The sequence below is a fragment of the Sceloporus occidentalis genome, unplaced genomic scaffold (genome assembly GCF_023333645.1).
Source record: "Sceloporus occidentalis isolate IW3139 unplaced genomic scaffold, rSceOcc1.0.p SCAF_12, whole genome shotgun sequence".
NCBI lineage: Eukaryota > Metazoa > Chordata > Lepidosauria > Squamata > Phrynosomatidae > Sceloporus > Sceloporus occidentalis.
Window position 1 is genome coordinate 12979145 of NW_028316992.1, and position 26800 is coordinate 13005944.

Below are 26800 nucleotides of genomic sequence, written 5' to 3' on the forward strand. Positions count from 1 at the left end.
TGCGTCCTAAGAGTCCGGAAACTGTTCCAAAGCTGTGCTCCAGTCTTTAGGACTAAATCGTGGCTTTGACGTGGCTTCTGGACTCTTAGGACACATGCATCATTTAAACATCATACCTCCAAAGTGACCCGAAGCAGCTTTATTTTGGCCTGTCTGTATGGGGCCTATGTTACTTGTAACTTTTGGCTTGTAATTTGTTAGCTCCAAATCTGAGAAGTCCCAGAAGAAAAGATAGTACAAATTGTGGCCTGTTGCAGTGACAGCTGTGTCCGTCTTCTTTCACATCTGTCCAGCTGATTTTATTCTTCTTAGAAGAAAAATACAAGGACACTAATACAAAAATATAAGGATTTGTGCAAGTGGACAATATATGGACAACCACATTCCAGATAAGTATTTGTTCAGAGCAAGCCATTCACCAGTGTGCCACCTATCACTGATTACTCCAAACATGTTTATTTGAGTCCACAGGAATATTCTGTAGTTGCTTGAATAACAGTCACAGAAGCATATTCCAAATTCTTTGCTAAGAATACAATCCAAGGATACACAAGCTTTAGAACAAGCTTTGTACTAGAAAGTACAGAAGCAGAAGATGAATACAGAGTGGAGCTACAACTGCTCCATATAATGAATGAATACACACACACACACACACACACACACACACGAAAATCAATATTTTTATGAAAGGGGTACCATGAGGAAGCAACCACTACCAAGCTTAGCTTTTCAGATTACATCATTTAATGCAATTGAAAAGACATTCAAATATCTCATGCAATAGGACTCTGGTTTGCATTTGATTTTGTTATGTAACACTTCTGAATTCTAAATAATGTTAGTATTAAAACTCAGATTAATTCAATGATTACAAAAAAGGCATCCTGTTTTCTTCAAGATCCTCTTCCTGGGCTCAGTGAGTGCTCTAGAAGTAACTGATTCTGCAGTGATTCTATGGGCTTTGTTAGAAACACGGGTGGGAAAAGAGAGGGAACAAGTTAAGAACAAGCACCAAACCAGTTAAGAACAAGCACCAAGTCCACATCTAAGCTGTGGTGGTGCACTGATCCCCAGTAGACCCTAAAGGGCCACATCCCCCATTCACACCCTTATGCCTGAAAAATATCTTAAAGTTGGCCCTCGGTATCCGCAGAATTTTTATCCACTGATTCAAGCATCCACGGCTTAAAAATACAAATAAAATAAAATAGAATAAAAGTAAATTCCAAATGCAAACCTTGTTTTTGCCATGTTATATAAGGAACACCATTTCACTATGCCATTGTATTTAATGGGACTTGAGCATCCACAAATTTTTGGTATCCACAAGGGGTCCAGGAACTAAATCCCAGTGGATTCAAAGGGCCCACTGGATTTATTTATTTAGCAAATACCAACCCTAAGTCTGAGGAATGGGTTTGCTATTGGCTTTTATTCTGTATTTTCAGGCATCCCCCCCCCAAAAAAAACCAAACATGATGAGGACCCCAAACATGGCAAAATGGCCAACACTATTCCCCTCACAGGCTTGAACATACTATTGGCTGTTTTTCCGGGGAAGGGGAGAGAAATCTTCCCATGGGAAGGAGGCTAGAAGCATAGAAACTCCTGGGGCCCCAAAAAGATGGCCTGGGGGCACATGCAATCTGCATCTCAGGATGTTATATTGTCTGATTTGCCACTTTTGGCCCATCCCACCTCTTTTTAAGGCCAAATGCCTCTAAGTTTTACAAAACTGACTGAAAACATCGTTTTGTACAATTCTCTCCCCTTACCACTCTCAATATACCTTCTGCCCACAAATGGGAGACTACGGGTCAAAAACAAAACCAAAACTGACATCGTATCACTTCCTAACAGAATACATTCACGAGACCCACTCAAAGTTGCAGGGCAAAAATTGGTCCCATTCCCCCATGCAGTTGGTTGGCCCCTGCCCCTCCATTTTAGAACATGGAGCCAACACATAACGCAACTGTGGTGGGATTGTTCATATTTGATAGTACTTAGTTTGTGTTTCATGTTTAAATGTAGAAATCAGACAGTAGTAGGTCCACTAAATACATGGTCAGATGAATGGCTACTTTAATAGAATGGTGAAAACAAGTCCATTGTACTATTTAACAGATGGCAGAATGCCCTCCTTTACCACTATGTAAAAGAGAAGACAAAAATAGCAACCACATAGGGCTGAAAATCAAAGAATGGAAGGAAGGAAGGAAATCTGAGTTCACAATCCTTCTTGTCTTAACATTCAGCACAAATCCTCCCATTCGAAGATGGTTTACAAGCAAATATACACAGTATAGTTTTGTTCCTAAAATGAAGGCCCTTTCTAAGGGAATTATGCAGTGGTAACTGGAAAGAGCAGGCACAGTCTACATTATTTTGAGTTACATTGATACCAATGATTAGGTAAAGCATTTATTTGGAGTTGCAGATACAAAATCCATATTTAGAAGGGGGAAAAAAGAGGTTGAAAAAATATAATAAGTAAACATTATTGTATTCTGTTTATCTTCAGACAAGCCACAGTAACCCCCTCTCCTTTTATGGATCACTTCCCTTCCTACATAAGGAAATAAGATTCAAGTAGCATGTTGTATAAAATTTTTAGATCCATTTGCCCACAGGACCTGAGCATAGTTTCCACGTTAGGGCACTTCCCACCACTGGAAATATTTGTTTGTCATTATGGCTGACATAAGCCATTACATCAACTGGGTAAGAGATGCATTAATGCTAGCCTTTAATCCAGGCTACACCTGGCAAACATATTTGGAACAAGGAAACAAGTATGCCATTAACTTTGTGTAAGAAATAGATTTGGATAGAATCGCAAGCCTTCTACAGAATCGTCTCTGCACAGCTGGCCCATCTTTTCAGCTAGAAGCAGCCTAGAGAAAGAGGGAAACAATACTTGTATTACTTTAGTCAGGATCCAGGCTATTAAAAATAAGGAGTAGAATTTATTATTACGTACTTACCTTTCTTTGGCTAAAAGTACAGACATTCCTACAAGCTTTGCAAACTCTTCTGCTGTAAGAGATCCCTTTTCAGACACCTGAGAGAGAAAGCATAGTTTAGTAAATAATTTGCACAGCAGCTCAATACTGTACTGCCTTGTTAGTTTTCTCCTGAATTAACCAAATTTTCAGTTTTATCAGCTCATTCTCAACATAAGCCAAAATGTTGAGAATTATAAACTGATTATAAAGACACAAAAGGAACTATAAATACAATTCACAATCAATATGACTTACTAAAACATTCTTACTGAATTGGTAGTTTAACTTATATAGATTCAATGAGTCCTAAAATTAAATGTGGATCTCACGCACACTGACTATATTTAGGCTGCAATTTTGTATATAAATACCTCAGCGTAAGCCCTAATGAATATAATAGGACTTATTTCTCAGTAGAGATACACAGGTCTGCACTGTTGAATCCATCATTAACAGAAATAACTTTCTCTGATAAAATAGTAATATACGAGTTGTTATACATTCCTTAGATTAAATATCAAAGAAATATCTCCAGTTCAATGGCTGTGCTACTCTGAAGGATTTATACATTTTCCCCTTTAAACCTTTAATCAAGCTGGAAGTAACCTTTATATGATTGCATCACATACTTGGATTTTTAATTTAAGTTCTGCTAGATAAACTAACAGTGGATTCCTATACATGAATATTCAGAAGTAATTTCCATTCAGTCCAATAGGACCTATTCTGAGGAAGGAAGGTATATGACTTCAGCCTAAGACTGCAGTCCACATATGATTAAGATGAACGAAGCAGAAGGCAGCTACAGGAAATCAAGCTCACTTCCCTACTCTAAAGCAGGATTTTTACAATTCACTGATGTTTAATCATGCCATCAAATTACAGTTATGTAATGTATTGAGTCTCCTTCATATAGATGATATTCTAAATCGGGACTACTTTATGTGTTACAGAAATCAAGTCTGTGTACAGCATGAAACTACTAGTGTCTAGGACCAGGAGTCATACAAGTTGTAGTTTGTTTTTAATGCTCTCAGGTAAACCAGGAGTCCATGCTCTAGGGATCCAGGGATAGGCATGTTTCCTTCATATGTGTGTAGGTGTGCATCCAAGTCACCTGTCAAATTATGGAGACCCCCTTGAATTTCATAGAGTTTTCTTAGGCAAGGAACACTCAGAAATGGATTTGCCAGTTCTTTCCTCTGAAATATAGCCTACAGAACCAGGAATTCATTGGTGGTTTCCCATCTAACCAGAGTTGGTTACAAAGGCCAAATATGGTTCTTACATACTGTCAGGAACAGTGTGTGTGCTATTATAATGCAAGCCTCAAATCTGATAAAATGGCATAAAGAAGTGTGATAATGACATAAAATGACATAAACAAGTGTTGGGAATTGTGATTTAAGGAAGCCTGGATTCAGGAATGACTCTCAGAATGTCACTTTTGGTTTCTATCAGCCTAACCTATTTCCCAGTGTTGTAGCAAGGTGGGAAAAAAATAGGATAAGCTCACATACAACCTGAGCTCTTGGGAGAAAAAAAAAAAGAATACAAATGAGATACTAAAGCAATTAGCCTTCATTACATGTGAAGAAGCTGCCACTTTTTTTCAAATCTACTTCCAATGAGTTCAGCTCTCCCACGCCCAGCTAGTAACAGGAAACTCTTTGAAGCAAGGCTTGCGGCCCTAACCTCTGGGTCACATACCAGGCTTTTCCTGCTTTGCAATGATTTAATAAGAATTTAAGAAACAAGAACATTTCTAAAAACACACAGCTTTGAAAAACAAGGAACAAAAAACTAATATATAAGAACTGCTTAAGCATTTTTGAAATTAGGGTAAGAGCTTTTGGAACCAACTTGAAAGCTTTCAAAAGCATTTTTTTCCCTTGAAATGAACTGTCAAGGTGGGGAAAAATAGCAGAAGTACTGGAGAAATTATCAATCATTAGTTATACACACAAGTTTTGAATACAGGTGATACATAAAACTATTTTGTAGGAAACTTGTACTGATTATAACAGGATATAATAATAATAATAATAATAATAATAATAATAATAATAATAATAGGATTTATTTATATGCCGCCCAATCACAAAATATGCCAAGCACAAAGCTGGTAGACATCCTCTGGCCCTTTAAACATATAGGACTTCAATTTCTAGAGTCCTTGACTGGCTATGCTGGCTGGGGCTTCTAGTCACTGAAATCTAAAACATTTGTGGAGGACCAAAAATTTGAAAACCATTCTTCTAACACACTCAAATATATGGGTCTCAGTGGGTGCATAATAGCAAAAATGGATCAGAGGCTTTCCAATAGGAATTGCTCTACAGTTCAAGTCCAGCAACAACAAAAACCAGTTTCCTTAATTGATTACTGAAAAAAAGTAGTCTTACGTACTGTCTCTAGAGCAGAAGCCACCATTTCCTCTTCGTTGTGGGACTGGAGCTCCATCACCATAACCCCACTGTCAAATATACGCAGCCTTAACTCAAGAAAGGGAGGAAAAATACAAATCAGAACCTGAATCCTGCACCCAAACAACTGCTGGGGTAGTTCATTCCAGGGTGGAATTGCATCTCATGGAAACTTCCAGGAGGAGCCATTTTAAATTAATTGCACCCCATCTGCCATTATTTAACATTAAAAAATAACTTTTTAAAACCAGTAGTGGATTTGGGGCTACCTGCTTTTGCTTTTTACATTTTTGGCAGGAAACTGGGCCCTGGACCTACACAGTTGCCCATGCCACTTTTCCCACAATGCTTTCCATTGTCTCTTTAGGGTTGTCAGAATACAATACAATGCACCCACGCTGTACATGGGAACACCATATGCGGCTTCAAGCATATGCTGAAGCCGCATGGCAATACAACAAATGGCACACGTTTGCAAGGGGGCACAAGCATACATGGAATTTCCCTTATGCAGGGGATCCAGAACAGATCCCCCACATAGGAGAAGGGCCCACTGTACTGCAGAATATCAAAATCCTCAAATGTCAAGATTACCTATTAGAATCTATAGCAGGGCAGGAAAACCATGGCTCTCCAGATATTAAAGTTTATATCCCAGAATCCCTTACCATTGACTAGGCTGATTAGGTTTGATGGGAACTGAATTCCAATATCTGGAGAAATAAACAGGGCCCCAGTTGCTGTGTTTGACTACAATATCCACATGCTTGCTAGGAATGATGAGAGATGCAGCCCAACCTATCTGTAGGGTCCTAGATCAGTGGTCCTCAAACTGTGTTCTTTAAAGGATTTTGGACTTCAGCTCCCAGAATCCCAGACTACTGACTAACATGGCTGAGGCTTCTGGGAGCTGAAATCCAAAAAGGGCATAGTTTGGGGACCACTGCCCTAGATTGTGGAAGGATAACACAGATTCCTATAACTTCCTGTTCAACTGTTTTAACTCATGTCTCCCTACTTCCTTAAGGGCACAGTCCTAGAACTACTTTTCTTTTGCTCTTCCATATCTACACCACCCACAGTTTCTTCAGATTTCTGTTTTTCAGGCACTAACTACTTCAGCTGTCTTAATCAGCTTTCCTAGGATTGCTCCTGGCCCATTCCCAAGCCCCCAGCATCTGTTTCAGCCACCTTCATCCAGCTCGTCTTGTTTATTTTTCTTCCTCCTCTGTTCATTTCCTCAAGATTCATTCTCCATTTGTTATCCCTTCACATGACAGTTCTCTGCCTACTCTGCTTCCTTCTTTTAGCCCCCTCAGAACCTGCATCATCTGAGACGTCTTCTCAATCCACAAGTCTGTGAAGTTTAATCCCGATCAAACTGGAAACATTCCTTTGTATTGGGCTGCCATCTGTTTAACACTTTCTAATGAGTGAGTTAGTGATGGACATATAATGCAAGAAGAAAACTTGAACCCATAACTTTCAGAAATGGAGGAATATGCTAAGCAAGTTGACAACTACAGCTGAGATACATCTTTAGGAACATTTTTCAAAAGCAGTTTTGTGAGCAGGAAACAGAAATAACCATTAAGTGGAAATTTGCCATTTGCCATTGAGCAGCAAAACTGCACATGTCTGGTTGCTTTCTTTGTCACTTCCTAGCTCTAAGCCCTTGTTTCCTGCAGATCAGTTCCCCAGATCTTAATAAAGTCCAACAGGTTGCTAGGGTAGTGGTGAATTAAACCATTCTTTTTGAGTGTGTTTTCAGAATTAAAGTTTGAAGGATTCTCACCTTAGAGGTAATTTGAGTGCTTCCAACATCTTACAGGCATTTACTAGATCTTCAGGTGAGAGCAACTAATGGGGAAAACATACATTCTCTTAAACACACTGCAAATATGTCTTGTTCTCAAGGCTAGCTCTTACAGAACTTTTTGTATTTGACTATGGCTACCAGTAATTGTGTGCAAAATATATGAACAGCCATTCAAATATGTGTGATGCTTACATGTACTACAGTTTCCATTCCTCTTAAATTAACTTCAGTGTGCATTTATCTTAGGAAAGAATGGAAATAATCATACACACAAGAATTAGGTACATGTGCTGCTTGTGCATTTTTCACATGGATAGGGACATGCAAATAGAAAGACGTTCAGAAGAAGCAAGCCCTTGAGTTAAAATACAGTTAGATACCATCAAGGAAGTACAGTGACCACAAAGGGTAGACGCAATCACATCAGTTTAGCAAAAAAAGGGGCAACCTAACTCTCTACCATTTGTGGAACACCTGCCTTCCCCCCCCCCCCCCCCCCTTATTTTTTTGCCAAAAGAAGAAGAAAATTGCCATTTTAGAAGCCTGGAAAAGCAGTGCTTCTCATTTAAAACAAGGTACACTTGTTAATTTTGGAGGCAGGCTTTTGGTGTAAGATTTTGTAGGAGGCAGCAGGGGAACACAGTAGGGACTATAGAGACAGCCTTGGAATGCAGTATGTGGCCTGTGATCCATTTGTTATCAATCCTGGCATAAATATTGACTATTCTGTTAAAGGTATATACTGTAATGTCAAGGAAAATCAGTTGAAAAGCAAAGTATCACTGGATCCATGGAAGAAAACAGTATGTGCTATTTTAGTTATTTGTTTTAAGCCAAGCATTGTAATATGTGCTAGTCTTAAAGGCTTCGGTTTAAAGTGCATAATACTGTGGTTGGAAGGAACTGCTCTTTCTGGAGCATCTGGCTGTTCCTAACAATATTCTGGCAATATAATGTGCACATCTGTGCAATTCAAAATGTATCCCTTATGACACTTGCTGGCTTAGCTGCTGCAGAATGACTAACAATTATTTTGGCTCTGATGTAACAGGCCTCCTTTATGAATAGAGCACAACATTTAAATCTTCCCTCTACAATTTTTAACATTTTTAATGTGTGGACACTCCTGTGTCCTCAAAGAAGAATCCTGTCTTTCACTTCTATATTTGCAAAGTTAATAATCTGCATACACTTTTAAACTGCTTTCATTTTGCAAAATCCGTTCACTGTTATACTGCAGGGTCCTGAGATCTTTCAGTGCAGTCCTTCACATCTGAGAAGTAAAATCTATTGTAAATCCAATCAATGGGACACTCCCTGTTAAGTGTATACAGTTAAGAGTGTTAGTATCTACAACAAACAATTTCCGCTTTTCATTTATTTGTACTGTAGATTGTTAGATGGATTTTACCCCCAAATGACTATGCTGATAGCATGACCATCATCCTACCGATTTTAAAGGAAACATATAAAAAGGGGGGAAAGAGACTTTTCATCTGTTTGCTTTTCATCAGTGCAATTTGGTGAAATGCAAATTTATCAAGGGAGTTTTGTCAGAAGTTCACTAAGATGATAACTCCTCACCTCCAGGCCTCGAGCACGATTCACCAAACAATACACCTCTGTCAGTGACATTATTCCTCCACGTTCCTGTTGATATGGGATCAATCAGTAAAACAGAACCAAGTTAAAACATATAGCATAAAAATCTGACCAGTTAGTTGCCAGTGTCAACATTCTCAGGCAGATGTCCTAACTAAAAATGGCACAAAAGCTGCAATAATTTGCCAGTGTCTTCTGAACTGCCATCTGATACAGCTTTTGAAGTATTCTTCAAAGCTATGATGCAGTCTGGACCTGTCTCCAGAGTCCTTTGCTGTAAAGACTGAGGCAAAAAATGAATCTAGCTTGTCAGCATTTTCCTGGTTCTTCTTTACTATCCCGTCCACATCTCTGTCAACTAATGATGCTATTAGCTCATGGCTTCTGACTTAAAAGGAATTTAAAATTTTTAAATAACTTTACACATTTGTCCCTCAAATTCTCACTTAGCTTACCTCATTGCCCATATACAATATTTTGGAAGAGGTTGTCCTCTTGTTTATTGCCTTCTTCTGGGCATAATTTCTATCTATTCAAAGAAACCTTTTTTAACCTTTCATCTTCATGCTATTTATGGGCAAGCCCAGAGAAAAATATAGTAGGGCCACAACAGATATCCTCCCCCCCCCCTGCATATACAGTGGGTCCTTGCTGGGGTTTGATTCCAGGATCCCCCGTGGATAACAAAATTTGTGGATGCTCAAGTCCCATTAAATATAATGACACAGCAAAATGGTGTCCCTTATATAAAATGGAAAATCAAGGTTTGCTATTTGGAATTTATACCCTTTTTAAAATATATTTTCAAGCCATGGCTGTATGAATCCATGGATAAAAAATCTGTTGATAAAGAGGGCCGACTGTACAGTTGGCCCTCCGTTTTCATGGGGGATCTGTTCCGAAACACACACCCCCAATACAAACAGAGGCACCCGCATATTCAAGCCTCATAGACTTGAATGGGGTGTGTCACTGTGTGCATGGCCGAAGTGAGTGCACCATTGGAAACAGCAGAGATTGCTTCTCTGTGGGTAATAAAGGGCACGGATCCAAGACTTGCGAGTTAGGAGGGGTGACTGTATTTACACATGCTTACTTTCATGCTCTTTCTGTCTTTAATCTCCCTGCTTTCCTTTGTCCCCTCTTCTTTCTTTCATTTTCATTTTCTCCCTTGGGGTATGGAGGGGGTAAGCTGGCAGTGCCAAAAAAAAGGACAGTTGTTTAATTCCTCTTGGCTGAGAATCTTTTACTCAATTTACATGGAGGGTATCCAATAGAGTAGACTAGACAATGCAGGGAAAGACTCATCCCTTCCTGGACCGCCAGTATATTATATTTCTCCTCTGTGCACTGAAATGATGTATATATTTGCATTGCATTGTACAGTGGGCCCTCAGTATCCACTGAGGTTTGGTTTCAGGATCCCCTGTGGATACCAAAATCAGTGGATACTCAAGTCCCATTATATAGAGTGGCATAGTAAAATGATGCTGTTATATAAAATGGCAAAATCAACACTTGCTTTTTGGATTTTTTAAAAAATATTTTCAAGTACAGATAGTTGAATCTATGGATATGGAGGGTCAACTGTATAGCACTTTTTAAAAAGAGAGGTTCATGAATACTTTACCTCTAGAGGTGCTTGTAAAATTCTAGCTAATTGTTTTGCCAGTTGCATATGGTAATGTGTACCAGATCCATGGGTTTCCCTAGTAACGGGGTTAGCTATACCCATACTCAGAAGATAGGATTTAAATCGGACAGTCTGAAATAAAAAACAGAGTATAAATAATAACATGGGTAGTATAAAATTCTTAACTAATAATGCAAAATAAATTACAATGTGCTCTAGGAAGAAGCTAAGGTACTAGTATGAACAGTAAATTCAATCCCAGATCCTCATCTTGTTTTTGAGTTTCCAGAGTGCAGATGAATAAGAATAAAAATAAAAAATAGATAAAGATTATAATAAAAAAAGAGTAAGAGACAGATGTCAATGGAAAGGAGATGTCCCAGTTTTGCCAAAATGAAGACCAATGTAAATATATGACCCACCTCCATTCTTGTTCACTTTTAAAACTCTCTCCCAAAAGAAAATAACATGTGGCATCCCATGAACCAGCAGACAGCTGGTTCTATTTTCTGAACATGAAATGAGGAAAGATTGCATATGAAAAATAACCAGATTTAACATAAAGGAGTAAGTTAAGGCAACAGGATCCCCTGCATCTACAGAAGCGGGTGCAGCAGGCTATACAATCAATCTTCCTTTATCCACCAAGAGTTGCTCTTCTGGAAGAAGATCTACTACAAGGAACCTTTTCACTCATTAGCCCTCACTGGACAGAATTCTTGAGTATGTTCCTTCTTGAGCATGCTGCCCATTGTCGCAAAAGAAAGTATGCACAAGTGCATACCATTATTATGCACATGAAAGAGTTGGTGTCCAACTACAACTTAAAAGCTTCCTATAGCATGATGCACAGTGCACACATAGATATGGTTAAAATACTGAAATGTAGTTTTACAGACTACCCCTTGTTATACCATATTACTAATCTAGCATTTAGTAGCATTATGGATATTATCCTAGAAATTTAAGTTCATGTAATGTTTTTCCATATGGTACAGTATTTAATTCACGCATGTTAAATCATTAACCAACCTCGTCTTCAGTGATGTCACCTTGCTTTTCTTTTATCTTGTTGGCAATCGATTTAGACAGTTCCACCATTTCCTTAGCCTGCTGAGACACAACACAGCTCTTAAAGATGTAACACAAAGCCATGTCCCTCTAAAATAAGACCACCCTTTAAGTGTTTGGTAGATAGGGTTATGGATGAAACAGAAGACCTGAGTCCAGGGGCCCTCATATCACTATTTTTAACCCACTTGAAAGTGCCCCCTCAAGTCCCAATCAAAGCATGATATGCAGTTTTCTGCCACTTCCATCATTGTCTTGGGAGCAGATGTAAATCCAGAGAGAAATACTCATGGAGGGGTTACATTACCTTTTCCATGAGCTTGCTGAGATCTTCAAAAGCCTGGAATAATAAAACAGAGTTATTCATATACACATATGAATAGCCTCTCCAAAAGGCTATTGCATAATTGCAATAATTCTTTCATCAATTACTTTCCTCCTAAACTCAAAGATCTGATATTATAATTTCCAGTTTTCTAAGGTTAACGTTTCAAGATTAAGGTTGGAAGAGTACACCTCTGCATGTTGAGAGAAGCTGTTTTCATCTTCTAAGCAGGGGAACAAGTCATTCATCATTTCCCAAATTACAAATGCATGTGACATATCAGATGTTAATTATTTGCTGGGCCAGACACAAAATGTTGGTTGTTACCTTTAAAGCCCTATGTGGTTTGGGACAAGGTTACCTATGGGGATACCCTCTCCTGCATAATACACCTATACACTCAGGTCTCTGGGGAACACACACTTCTGTCAGCCAAAAACTAGGCTCACAACTGAGAACAGTTTCTTCAGCTGCCACCAGACTGGAATAACCTGTCTGCATGTAATCAGAAGTAAAGACCAGTCCCTTTGGAAGCTCTATTCAGATTATTTTTAAATTATGAATTTTAACCTATTGATTGATTTTAATATATATTGGTTTTATATGCTCTTTTAACTAATATTATATGTTTTTAATCTGTTGTTGTTCCCCATCTTGATCCATAAGGGGAAGCAGCTAATAAACAAACATACAAACAATCTGAGATCCTTTAACAGGCCTTTATGGAAAGCTTTTTTCCTATTTATTTCCAAACTCATTAAATTAGCAATGAGTAAATGTTCTGCATCTTATACACAGTTACCAATAACAAAGCTATCCAACTAAATGAGAAAAACAGAACTAGACAAACTGAGAACATGTGGTAAACAATTCTTTCTCTAATTGATTCAGGCCTGAGTACAAAGGAGAATGAATGTACACACACCTAACAGGAACTTCCTCAGAAAAATAAAGAGCGAAAGGAATCAGTTTTTATCAGCGGCAACCAGCAGGTGCAGGAAATCCATTCTGGAATTCTGGGCACTAGCTTTGAAATTAACTGATTTATAATGAGCAGGGTTTCAATGTTTTCCCCTTCCAATATTAACAACACAGTTTCTTTTATCCTCTGATAAAGAGTGTGGGAAAGACATGGGGTGGAATTACATGACCTGACGGCTGTTGGAAACAGCAGCCCACATACTTCCTCCTCTTCTCCTCCTCGATTGTGCTGTGCTCTTGTGCTCTGAGCTACCACTGTACTTCAAAAGGTCCACATATAAGAAAACAGTCCACATATAAGAAAACAGAGTGGAGAGAGGGTGGACAAATGCAGAACACAGTGACCTATCAGGCAGCACCTTTGCCTATACAGTGGACCCTTGCTTTACGCAGGGGATCTGTTCTGGACCCATGCTGCATAAAGCAAATTCTGTGCATGCTCAAGCACCATTTAGATGAATGGGGCACACTTACATGTGTGGTGCGGCACACGTGCCATTCATCTAAATGGCGTAGCCCATCCGTTTGACACTGCCTATGGGGAGCCGGTGTATGGGGCAGGCCAAGTGTACATTATATGGGAGAGACAGTGAGAAGGAGATAAAAAAATATGGGGCTGTGGTTGTGTTCTGTCCCCAGTTTAAAAACATAACAAAAATGAATCCTTGGCTATAAAATATGGTTATTAATTTGTTTAATTAAACATACTCAGAATTATAAAGGAATTGCAAGGCCATTCTGAAAATTAGCTATAAAGTTAATGTACGTAAATAATTAGAGGGTTGTTGTTGTTTTACAATCTTATGCAATACTTTGCAAGCATAATTGATTAATCAAGCAATGGGCTAGTTTGCCCAAAGTGCTAGGCCACAATTTAGCCAGAGGAATGAGAATCAAGAAGTCCAGAGGCTCCATGTGGCTGCAAAGCCACATCTACACATCATGGGGGGGGGGGGCACCCAGAGGCTTCCTCAGCTCCCCAAAAATCAGATAAAAAGAGAGAATTGCTGTGCCTGGAAGCTCCCTGTGAAGAGAGAAGCTGGGTAAGCTAGGTTATAGCTAGCCTGTCACAGGTCAAAGAATGCTATAAAGGGGTCCTGGGATAGACTGGCAAGCAATTCTCTCTTTTTATCTGATTTTAGGGGGGCTGAGGAAGCCTCTGGTTCAGCCCATCAGGATCTTTAGAAGTTATATAATAAATCTTTACTTGCTTTGTTTTCTATAACTCTGAATGTTTCCTTTAAGAACTGATAAGGAGAACTGGTCATGCTATACCACACTAAAGCCACTGATCAACACAGCCACATGTCCAAAATAGCATTCACCTTGAGGCACGAGTACCAGATCCAGTGAGGAATCTTAAAAAGGTAAAAAGGCAAGGTGAGTGACAGGAACCAAATGGCTGGAACTGTGTGGCCAGCCTGGAAAGGGGTTCTTTCAGACTCCCAACTAATAACTAAACTAGGGCACTTGTTCTTTTTAACTCTAGTACAATACTACTAGGGTCTTTTCTGTAGCCTGTAAGTTTTCTCTATGCAAAACAACTGGGCCAGCCATGTTGCAGTGATGTTGTTGTTGCTGTATGCTTTAACATCATTTCCAATTTATGCCAATCTAAGGAGAACCTATCACAGGGTTTTCTTAGCAACATTTGTTCAGAGGACGTTTGGCATTGTCATCCAGTAGGACTTGCCCAAGGTCACCCAGTGGGTTCTCATGTCTGAACCGGGATTCAAACCCTGGTCTCCAGAGTCATACTTGAACACTCAATCCACTACACTACACTGGCTCCTTGTTGTACTGAAAGCAGGGCAATATTTCTGCCTCAAGCAATGAAGGGGGAAGGTTGTAGATGCACAGGTTTACCCCTTACAAAGTAGTCAAAATATGCTCTACAGTGTTGGTGCTGGTCTGTACATCACTCAAAGGGCAGAGCTTGGAAAAGTTACTGTTTTGAACTACAACTGCCAGAATTCCCCAGCAAGAATGGCCCTGGAACAGCAGTTTTTCATAGCTCAGCCTCTAGCAGGGGTAGGGCACTTTGCATCTCCAGATGGTGTTGAACATCCTTGAGCCTTGGCTAGCATGGTCAAGGATAACTGAAACTGTAGGCCAACATAATCTCGAGGGGCACACATTCTGCTACTCTGCTACAAAGAACAAAATGTGTTTCAATGTCCCCAAAGTAATGAACATGGAGAACACAAGGGCACTGTTCATTATTTAGCAGCAACAGACTACACTAACAAACTCATGGTTGATAGTTACAACTGTTGCAGCTGAAGCACTTGTTGGAGGAAGACTTTTACTTTCCTAGCACCCCCTCCCTTCATTACAGGATGATGATGATGATGATGATGATTATTATTATTATTAATTAAAGGGATATTTCCGCTACTGGGGACCCACAAAATAACAGATTATGATCTAAACTGGGCTAGTGGGGGCAAGATGCAACCTCCCTCTCAATCAAACCCAGAAGCGAACTCATGACTTGTGTGGAAATTAAAGTTAGTGGTAACCTTGAAGGTCAGCTTGTCCAGTTCACTGTTCAGTCTAGGATTTGCTGGAGGTAATTTTTCTATTGACTCCTCAAACTGATTTTCATTAACAAATGCTTCAAAAATTAGTTTGGGTATTCTAAATTGAGAAGCGGGGCAAGGAAACACAAATGAATGCAGGCACAAATCATATAATGTTTGTGCCATTAGAAAACATTCCTTTTCCAGAACAACTTTTGAAAAAAATAAGTTTTAATGTTTCATCAACATGAGTATATGTTATATAACTATGGCCTGAAACAGGGCCAGAAAGTGAGGCTTCTGGCTGCTTTGGGGGTATGGCATGCAGACAATGAACGCACCGAAGGCGGCCCGAAGCTGGCAAGAAAAAGAGTGGGGGAAAAAGGCTCCTTGGTGGCAGCCAATTCAGGACTGCAGGCAGCTTTTGGGACCATGTCATTCGGTCACCATGGTCCGGTGCTGACTGGGGCTTAATCATGGCTGGAGCAGCCTGAGGCTGCTTGACCCCTATATTATGTTTGGAGATTAGGTTATCTATTGATAACCATATATATAGTTAAGGAAAAACATGAATGCCTGAAAACGATTAGGAGAAACATCAAATACAGTGGACCCTTGTTATACGCTGGAGTTTGGTTCCAAGATCCCCCGTGGATAACAAAATCCGTGGATGCTCAAGTCCCATTAAATATAATGACATAGCAATAAGGTGTTCCTTATAAAAAAATGGAAAATCAAGCTTTGATATTTGAAATTTATACTTTTTTTTAACATTTTCAAACCATGGATGCTTGAATCCGTGTATAAAAAATCAGTGTATAAGAAGGGCCAACTGTATTTCAAGATAACTTACTTCAGAAATGTTTTTATCCATTTCTTTTCTTCTTTCTTCTAATTTCCGCTCAATACCAACAATTCCTGCTGCTCGTATTCTGCCTGTCTGAAAACAAGAAAGAAAGAAAGAAAGAAAGAAAGAAAGAAAGAAAGAAAGAAAGATGGTGAAGGGAGTGCTTAGAGGTCTGTTACCATCATTATTCTGTAAGCAAGTGAAGGCTGTCAAACATAGCTTCTTGGAGATCTTTTACACCACCTTCGTGACTGAACATAGTTCAACACTGAACTATGCTTTTCCCCCCTACTTATGTGGGTGAACTGTAGCCTCATCAGCTTCCTCTCTCCTTGTCTAGTGCAGCAGCTTAACATTTACATTCATTTTTGGACCCCAGAACTGTTTTTAAGTGAGAGGGGATTCAACATGGGCAGGGGGAAGGCAAATTACTTTTCCCATGCATTATCACTGAAACCTCCTTAAATATGAACACTCATGAACAATGTGTAGTTAGAAAAGTACAATGTGTAGTTAGAAATGCCCTTTGTGATTTCACTGCAGTTCACCCCTAAGTAAATGCACACAGGACAAAGTGGAGGCAGCCTTTATTATTTATGAGATGGCTCAATGACAATAGCTGTCTTAATATTTCTTAGTGCTTGACCATTTAGTACATTTCTAACTGATCATTCCTGAGGACACTAAACTACACATGAGTACCAGTGGTCCAGTTTGCCAGATCATGGGGGGGGGGGGTAACTCTCTTACTCAGTCTTTGGGGGTGCTCAAACCCTCCCCTTTTCTAGATAGTTTGCTTTCATTAGCTGCCTTTCAGTTACAATTGGCTCCTAAAGTGTTGCTCACTTGAACTATGAATTACTAAAGCAAGTCTGCTTCATAAATAACAGTTTGAATTTGGATTATTTTATAAACTATAGTTAACATTAAGCATAGATTGTCTAGGCTTGGACTTATTTGCATCTTACTAACATCTCTAATTTTTCTCCTGTTTGGTATGTAACATCTTGCCTAATGAAGAAGCCAATGGAGCTTTGAAAGCTTGTAACAAGTATATTGTGCATTTCGGTTGGCCAATAAAGGTATCACTGTTTGGTGGGTTTTTTGTTTGAATTTACTAAATGGCCAACACAACTACCCCTGCATGTTTTCATTAAAAAAAACATTCAATTAAAGACAGCACTAATCTGATACTGTTTTAAAACATTTAAAACATAACATAGATCATACACCTATGAAGATGCCATCACCCTGCCGCCGCTTCCTTAATATTGAAATATGGAATGTCAAACAAACTCTACTTTGTTCAGAAAGGCAGAAGTCCAATGATGAGAAATATCTTAAATACCTGTGAGCCTCTGTTGACCTCTATGGTCTGAGAAACAGGTATGTTTTCCCATCTCCGTTGCGTCATTTCTTCTGACAGTCTCCTGTAGAACTTTATGATGGTGATTTAAAAAAGAGGGCAACATCAAAGATCAAATTTAAGATTAAATTATATTTAGTTCCTTTGTAAATATAAATATTTATATAAAGTTACACACACAAAAGAAGTTTGAATTTTAGCACATAAATTATCATGAAAAATCAAAACCATACAGTGCACGTCAGCTAGAAATAAATAAATAAATATGTAACACAGAAAAATAGAAGACATAGCCTAGTTAGTCTGGGAATCAGAGTGCAAAGGGATCTGGTAGCACCTCTGCGACTAACTGAAAGACAGAAGCTGGAAGCATGAGCTTTTGTAGACTTCAGTCTACTTCCTCAGATGCATAGGGTGGAATGGAGGGCCCAGGGACAGACTTATATAAGCAGGCTATGTGTGAGAGAATGACAATGGAAATGCCAAACTTTGTGGGTATGGAAATGAAATGACTTCAGTTTTCATGGTAGTCACTGGGGGACAAAGGCAGGATGGAAGATGTTACCTAAAGCCAAAGTGAGTAGATACTCATATGAATGAATATTGGGATGTAGTATGGGAATCAGAAAGGAGACAGAAAGGAGGCTGGGGGGTTAGCTTATGTTATAATGTGTGTAGTGTGCCAATGTGGTGTAGTGGTTAATTACCTGCTTGAACATAAAAACTTATTGGGTGACCTTGAGCAAGTCACATTCTCTCAGCCCCAGAAGATGGCAATGGCAACCCCACTCTGACAAAGCCTGCCAAGAAAACCTTATTATAGTTTGCCTTAGGGTTGCCATATGTCAAAAATGAATTGGAATGTCATGACAACATATAACAAAAATGACAACAACTACCGCTGTCCTGGTTGCCCAATGTAGAGATTTGAAGGGCATTGTTGACACAGAATGGCATATATCATGTTAAAGGATGAGCAAGACAAAGTCCCTCTAGTATTGTGGGTGATGCCATTAGGTCCTGTGATGACACTTCCTGAATAGATTTGTTGGGAAAGTTGGCAACGGGGAAGTAGAGTCAAATGTATGAAAGCTCATGCTATCTGCTTCTTTCCTTCAGTTGGTCTCAAAGGGTTCTGTGGTCTATTTGATCACAGAAAATTAAATAATTATTAACATTACTTATCCTCTGATATAGGATATAAATATTTTAATACATAAAAATAAAATAAATAAAATGAAATGTGTGATAAATTCAGTTTTCACCAATTGAAACTGCTCTTTTTAATTATGGCAAAAGCTCTCCAAACGTTATTTTTCAGGAAATTTAGAAAACATACTCCAACACCATCCCACTATTCAGGATGACATATATACATACCTCAATCTGGCCATGTTCTTTGAAGGAAAGTTTGATATATGAGTATTTACTACTCTGGAAAGGGCCAGGTTCCTTGTTGGAAGGGCCTGGATGAAGATGAACCACTATTTTGGCACTGAAAGAATAGAAGAAAGAAAAATATTTACAGTCGGCCCTCCATATCCACAGGATTCTTTATTCATGGATTCAAGCATCCATAGCTTGAAAACATTTTAAATATATACTGTATAAATTACAAAAAGGAAACCTTGATTTTGCCATTTCATATAAGGGACACAATTTTCCACGAACAGTACTTAAATGGGATTTGAACATCCAAACCCCAGCGGATACCACTGTACTGTGCAGGTTTTTTTTTAAAAATCTGTATCTAAAACCAACAAATACATTTTATTTCATTTTCTATTACCTACTATTGGTCAAAAATTAACCAAGAGAATGTGAGAACATGTCCAGTAAATTTTGAACAGGTCTGGTTATTAAGCATTTTAAACCAATAAATATTTCTCACAATATTTTGCCTCACTATATGTGTATTGTGTGCTTGTGTGTGTGTATTGTGTGCCTGTTTCTGACTTATGGTAACCCTAAGGCGATCCTATCATGGGGTTTTCTTGTCAAGGTTTTTTCAGAGGAAGTTTGCCAATACCTTCCCCTGAGGCTGAGAGTGTGTGACTTGCAATGGGTTTCATGGCCAAGCTGGGAATCAAACCCTGGTCTCCAGAGTCATAGTCTCAAACTATTAAGCCACATTGGCTCTCTATACTTGGTGAAAAATGCATAAAAGACAAAAGAAACACTCCTCCATACAGTGCATAGTTAAACTATGAAATCTGCTGTTATAAGATCTGATGATGACCACCATTTTAAGACATTGTTAAAAGAGGATTAGACAAATTAAGGAGGGTATTAATGGCTACTAGGATCAAAAGGAGGATTAAAGGCAACAAGCCTCTCAATATCAGTTGTTGAGAAACAATACTAGGTTTTTACATGAAGGCTTACTTAAAAGCTTCCTAACAAAATGTAAGATAAATCAACAAAATAATAGTGGCCTCTGTAGCAAGAGTGAGAAAAGGGTAGAGCTGATGGGATTTTTAGTCCAGTAACATCTGAAGCATCTCATACTTCACACTCTTGCTCTATACACATGGCTCAACTTTGAAAGTTATAGAAGCAACTGCTGAGTGCAACCTGAACAGTTAGTTGTCTGCAAGTTTTTGGGTAACCTACAGACAAACCACTTTCTAAAATCCAAGGAGAATGATAAATCAGCTTGTCAATTTGTTGGTTTGTGCCAGCTAGCCAGCATGGAACAAAGCTACAGTTGGATAGCAATTTTTAGTGTGGTCCCTGGGCTGAGTAGCTAGCTATATGAGAGGCTGCAGAAGGGAAATGCAAGAGCCAGAGATGCACAAATACCAGGGATATTTTCATCATTTAGTATACTACATATATTTCTCTGAGTATCACCCTGTTCTCCATTCATTCTTAAAAGAGGTCCTAAGGAAGGTAAGTAAGATTGTAACATGCATTAGATGCTTGTGAAATACTGGAAAACCCACACAGTTTAAGGAAGCTAAAATCCATAACATTTTGCCATAAAAACACTACCTTTTCCCTATCCCAGCTGCCTGTTCTTCAATGAAGATGATCTGTGAAAGAGGAATAGCCATACAAGATTCCTAGACGGAAAAAATAGAGAACAAAATCAAGACATATTTTGAGAACTCTTTATTTTAAAACACTATAAAATGTTAATATGTTCTTTGCAATAATATTGTCTTTGTACTTAATGTATAAAATCTTTGTGCTTTTATATACAGTTGTTTGAAGAAAAAGCATCAAATAGAGGAAAAAATGCCTAGTATACACAGTACAAAAGCATTTCCACAAGCATAAAAACTGTTTGATTACTTCACACTAATTGGTATAATGGAACCTTTTAGCTAGACTGATAAATATATATTTTTAAATATTCTTAACTAAACCACTAGGCCCCATGTCCACTTAGATTTCAATCTCCGCTTTACAAGAAAATGATCTTAATGGGATTAAATTTAAAATTCACATATATCAATTTACCCTAAATACCCTAAAGTTACCCAATCCTGACTGATCTTGGAAGGTAGGCAGGGTCAGCTCTAGTTAGTACTTGGATGAGAGACCATCAAGGAATATCAGGTGCTATAGGCTATATTTCTGAGGAAAGAAGTGGCAAAATCACCTCTGAGTATTCCTTGCCCAAGAAAACCCTATGAAATTCATGAGATCACCATAACTCGACAGGCAACTTGAAAGCACATACATACATGTCACTTTGCTTTTGACTGCAAAGATCTACCTATGGCAGGTATTTCCTGAGTTTCACAGTTCTAATCCCCACTAAAAAAATATGCTCATCAAATGGCTACAGAAGGAAGGTCTAGTGGTATATACAATGTCTGATATATACAGACACATGCCAAGAACATTTAATGCTGCATAAGGTATGCCCCAGCCAGCTATGGAGATAGCAGGAGCTTGAAAATGATAAAGACAATTACTAGTATGTCTCCCACAATTATGTCTTCATTTCATAGTGGCTGGTGGCAGAAATCACAACAAGCCTCTTCACAGACCTGACTGGCAATGCCATCAGCCTAAATTAACTCCTTATCTTCACAGCCAAGTGTGGCCCTCCCAAAGTTGGCAGACTGCAATTCCCAGCATCCACAGCCAGAACAGCCAATGGTAAGTAATGCTGGAAAATACAATCCAACACAATCTGAAGGGTCATATGATTCCCACTCTTGATTTAGGGTTATGAAATCATTATGTTATACATAGTGGTAATTTATGACTTGTGAACATATAACACTTTGCAATTCTTGTTCTTTTTTCCTCCCTCATAGATCTTCTTCACAGCTGCAGATGTGAAATTTTGTGATGATGAATTATCTAACTCATGACTAACTCAGAATGTGATTCCAGGTCTATTGCTCTTGTGGTTGCTCTACTCATAATTTTACAAATCCATCTATTTAGAAAGATTATATATTCACAAAGGGGCAATAAATAATCCAAGATCAAACAATGTTTCAACATGTATTTCCAACCATCAGCTATGAGTGATTGCTTTTACAATCTGTGTATACTAAATTAGAAAATTATCAGACTACTGGTGCTTTGGAAAACAAAGAAATTGTACTGATAGAGGGCCAATCCAAACTTCAGTATTAACTAAAGTAGATCCAATGAATCAATGCGACTTACGTAAGTGTTGCCTTAACAAGACCCATACATTCAGTGGATCTACTGTAGTTGGACTTAGCAATATGATTTAGTTCAGAAAGTTTAAAATATTTCCATATGTTGTGGCACAGTATAACACAAGCTTTGGAGACCAGAAATATTTGAAAAAATTGGAAAGATAATAAAAGAGATCCAATTAATTCAGTGTTCAATAATCATCATCCCATCTAGCACCTAAAAATATACATGTGGTCCAGTGCAAGAGAATAATCAGTCATATTGTCTTACCATCAGAAATCAATTCTTTTTAGCACAGTCTTGAGGTAAGCAGCCAGAGAACTGCACTGAACAGCAGAATGTGAAACTTGGACCAGGAAAAGAGCTCTGAAAGCTTTATTGTGGGGGCTACAAAACCACTAGCCATGCTGGCTAGGAAGCTCTGGGATTTGTAGTCCTCAAAAATACCTTTCCCAAGCTCTGGATGGGAAGCACTCTGTAATCTAGACCCTAGCAAACTAGAAAGTTCACCACTTTGACAACATCCAGAATTACAAGGAATAGCTGAAATAGGGGAAAGGACAGAACACAGGGAATTTAATTCTGCTTCCTGCCAAATTGCACATTTGAGGAAGTGGCTAAAGCTGCACTTCACTGAAGTGACTTCAGTGTCCCCTACAGCACACATTTAGTATCACCTTTTAGTGGTGAAATACTAGGCAGTGTTTGCTCATAAATATGTGTTTCCAGCTAGCTTACAGTGTCCCATGGTAGGAGGGTTCCTTTTACAGTTCTTTCAACTACCCTGGGAACCAGTGGAAGGGCTTGGTAAAAATACCTTAAAAGTGAAAAGGAATAAATTATTCCAAGTTAATTTACAATCGGACTTGGGAAGTTAGCAAACTGAAAAGTGTCATAAAATTGGTATGTGGCTGATTTTGCTCATACTTCAATTACAGACAAACTAGCTCTTTTATTCTATCACATGTTACATGGAAGTTATGACATGGGCACAACAGAACAGTAGCACTTACATGGTTCTTCTGATCTCTCCAAATTAATCTGTGCGTACTCAGGAGCAATGTCCCCGTATCAAACTTCAGCTAGAGAGATAGAAAAAGATATATATTTTAAGTTATGCAGTTCAAACATCTACAACACAATCTTATAATTTAATTTCTCTACACAGAATCAAAGAATCAGAGTTGGAAGAGACTTACAAGGGCCATCCAGACCAACCTCATTCTGCCATGCAGGAACACACAAAACAGCCCCAAGAGATGGTCATCCAGCCTCTGCTTAAAGACCTCCAAGGAGGAAGACTCCACTACACTACGAGGGAGTGTGTTCCACTGTCACAGCCCTTACTGTCAGGAAGGTCCTCCTAATGTTGAAGTGAAATCTCTTTTCCTGTAGCTTGCATCCATTGTTTTGTGTTCTGTTCTCTGGAGCAGCAGAAAACAAGCTTGTTCCTCAATATGACATCCCTTCAAGTATTTAAACAAGGCTATCATATCACCTCTTAACCTTCTCTTCTCCAGGTTAAACATATCCAGCTCCTTAAATCTTTACTCATAGGGCATGGTTTCCCGACTCTTCATTTTGGTTGCCCTCCTCTGGACATGCTCCAGTTTCTCAATGTCCTTTTTGAATTGTGGTGCCCAGAACTGGACATAATATTCCAGGTGGGGCCTGACCAGAGCAGAATATAGTGGCACTATTACTTCCCTTGATCTAGACACTATACTTCTATTGATGCAGCCTAAAATAGCATTGGCCTTTTTAGCTGCTGCATCACACTGTTGACTCATGTTCAACTTGTGGTCTACTTGGACTCCTAGATCCCTTTCACAGATAGTCTCCTTAAGCCAGGTATCCCCCATCCTATATCTATGCATTATCATTTTTCTGCCTAAACCTTACATTTCTCTGTGTTGAAATTCAGTTTGTTAGCCTTGGTCCAGCTTTCTAATCTATTAAGGTCATTTTGATTTTTGACCCTGTTCTCTAGGGTATTAGCTACATAATGGGGCATTTTAAAATTGTGCACTACACACCTGATTTACAGGTTATACAATTTAGTTAAACACCTTTTATTCAGGTAGCTGAAGAACAACAAAAGATTATAAAAAGAAGATACATTTTAATATTTTTTAATTTATTATAATATGAAATAGCAAGCTTGCTCTGGTGATTCCAGGTGTGTTTGACTATAATGTCTTCCATCCCCATTCATACTATCTGTCCATAATGAGAGTGGTAATCCCTATCTGGAGGGTGACAGATTGGGGAACATTGGTGTAGAGCATTGTGGTTTGAGGGTTGGACTATAACTCTGGAGAACAGGGTTCAAATCCCAGCTCGGCCATGAAGCCCACTTGGTGACACTAGGCAAGTCACACTCTCTCAGCCTCAGGAGAAGGCAATGGCAAACCTCCTCTGAACGCTCTTGCCAAGAAAAACTCATGATAGCTTTGCCCTTAGGGTTGCAGTCAGTCAATAATGACTTGAAGACACACAAGTGCAGAAGTACAGGAGGAAATAAATCAGGGATGCAATTAACACCCTAAATATGGGAAATGGGAAAAAAGTTCCAAATCAAGCACCAACCAAGGAAAAAAAGTGTGATTTCCAAAGTGTTAATCCAATGCAGCAAAAACCGCAAAGTGTTCTGTCTGTGTTGGTTTAATGGCTTCTACATTTACTACAGCGTGACCTTATGAGAGGAGAGATCTCAACTGAGCTTTGTGTGGCTATATGCCTGCAAGTCGCCTGTGGATATAGGGTCAACCCCATGAATTTCACAGGGTTGCATCTGTGCTGTGGAAAACAATGGAGCTTGACACCGCTTCAGCTGCCACGGCTCCATGCTATAGGATTCTGGGATTTGTAGTTCTGTGAGAGATTTAGCCTTCTCTGTCAGAGAGCTCTGGTGCCACAACAAACTACGAACCCCAGGATTACATTGCATTGAGCCATGGCAGCTGAAGTGGTGTCAAACTGGATCATTGCCGCACTGCAGAACTAATCCAGTTTGACACCACTTTAACTGCCAGAGCTCATTGCTATGGGATTCTGGGGATTGCAGTTTAGTGAGATATTTAGCTTTCCCTGTCAGAGACCACAAGGGCCATCCAGTCCAACCGCCTGCCATGCAGGAAGACACAAAGCACCCCTGACACACACACACACACATATACACACAAACACACACATTATATTTACTTTCTCTTTATTTCTTTCTTTCTCTCTCTCTAGTATATAAAGTTATATATTATATATTCTGCAGCTTTGTAACACTTTAGCTTTCTCTATCAGGGAGCTTTGGTGCCACCACAAATTGCTGTGTTTTATATAAGTGTATGTGTATCTATGTGTGTGTGTGTGTGTGTGTGTGTGTGTATATATATATATATATATAGAGAGAGAGAGAGAGTATATATGCAATATATAGGCCTGTTACAGACAGGCCAAAATAAAGCTGCTTCGAGTCACTTTGGAGGAATGTTATTTCAATGATGCATGTGTCCTAAGAGTCCAAAAGCCGCACCAAAGCTGCGCTCCAGTGCTTAGAACTGGAGTGTGCCTTTGGTGCGGCTTTTGGACTCTTAGGACGCATGCATCATTGAAATAGCATACCTCCAAAGTGACTCGAAGCAGCTTTATTTTGGCCTGTCTGTAACAGGCCATAGTTATATATTCTGGGAACTGTAGTTTGTGACACTTTAGCCTTCTCTGTCAGAGATCAATGGTGCCACCACAAATTGTTGTGTCATATGTGTGTGTGTAGAGAGAGAAAGAGAGAGAGAGAGAGAGTATATATGTGTGTATGTATGTGTGTGTGTGTGTATATATACACACACACACACACAGACCCACACAGTTATATATTCTGGGAAGTGCCAGTTTCGTGAGACATTTAGCCTTCTCTGTCAGAGAGCTGTGGTGCCTCCACAAACTACAACTCCCAGGATCCCAGGGCCTTGAGCCAGGGCAGTTAAAGTGGAGGACTTAATCCGCAGCCTTATTCGTGTGTATAACCCCATCTCCTCCTCCTCCTCCTCCTCCTCTTCTGCTGGGGCCTGACCTTCTCCTCGCCGTCGTAGAGGCGGACCCCGCGCTGCTGCGTGACCAGGTTCTCGTGGATCTCCAGGAGGCCGCTGGTCCACGCGAAGCGGTCCATGGCGCCCGCCGCCTCACACAACAACAACAACAACAACAACAACGAGGCCAACACTGCCACTGGCAGCCTCCCTCCCTCCCTCTCTCTCAAGGAGACCCAGCTGCCTGGCTGGCCCCCGTGATGACGTCACGCGCCGCCATTTTGAAGGAGAAAATAAGACTTACAGAACTACTTGGACTGCCTCCTGTTGCATTGTGGGCCTTGTAGTTCAGAGAAGGCCTGAGAGTTCTAAACGCCACCTCCTTAAACTGCAAGTCCCACAATGCAACGGGAGGCAGCCAGAGCGGTTGATATAGAATAGCAGCACCACAAGAGTGCAGTGCAGTAATCTCTTTACATTCTCAGAATATACTCTGCTTTATATTCTCAGACAGAGGGCTTTTAGGCCTCAATGAACCCTCAG

The 26800-nt window shown here is 39.4% G+C and overlaps 1 protein-coding gene across 3 annotated transcripts; it reads right to left on the minus strand.

Moving 5' to 3' along the window:
- Positions 1-650: 650 nt before the first annotated feature.
- Positions 651-26464, minus strand: VPS36 (vacuolar protein sorting 36 homolog). Of its 3 annotated transcripts, none has more exons than XM_089477788.1 (14): positions 26302-26464; positions 23249-23317; positions 20598-20668; positions 18984-19098; positions 17586-17675; positions 16244-16330; positions 11870-11902; positions 11524-11601; positions 10489-10623; positions 8841-8906; positions 7233-7297; positions 5421-5505; positions 2991-3067; positions 651-2900 (listed from the first exon to the last, which is right to left on the minus strand). In XM_089477788.1, exons 1-14 carry the CDS (start codon positions 26395-26397, stop codon positions 2807-2809), a joined length of 1161 nt encoding a protein of 386 aa, XP_089333914.1. In that variant the 5' UTR covers positions 26398-26464; the 3' UTR covers positions 651-2806. The 3 variants fall into 3 exon arrangements, with proteins under 3 accessions (XP_089333914.1, XP_089333917.1, XP_089333916.1); XM_089477791.1 differs by lacking the exon at positions 26302-26464 and adding an exon at positions 24825-24843; XM_089477790.1 differs by lacking the exon at positions 10489-10623.
- Between the last annotated feature and the right edge of the window lie 336 nt (positions 26465-26800).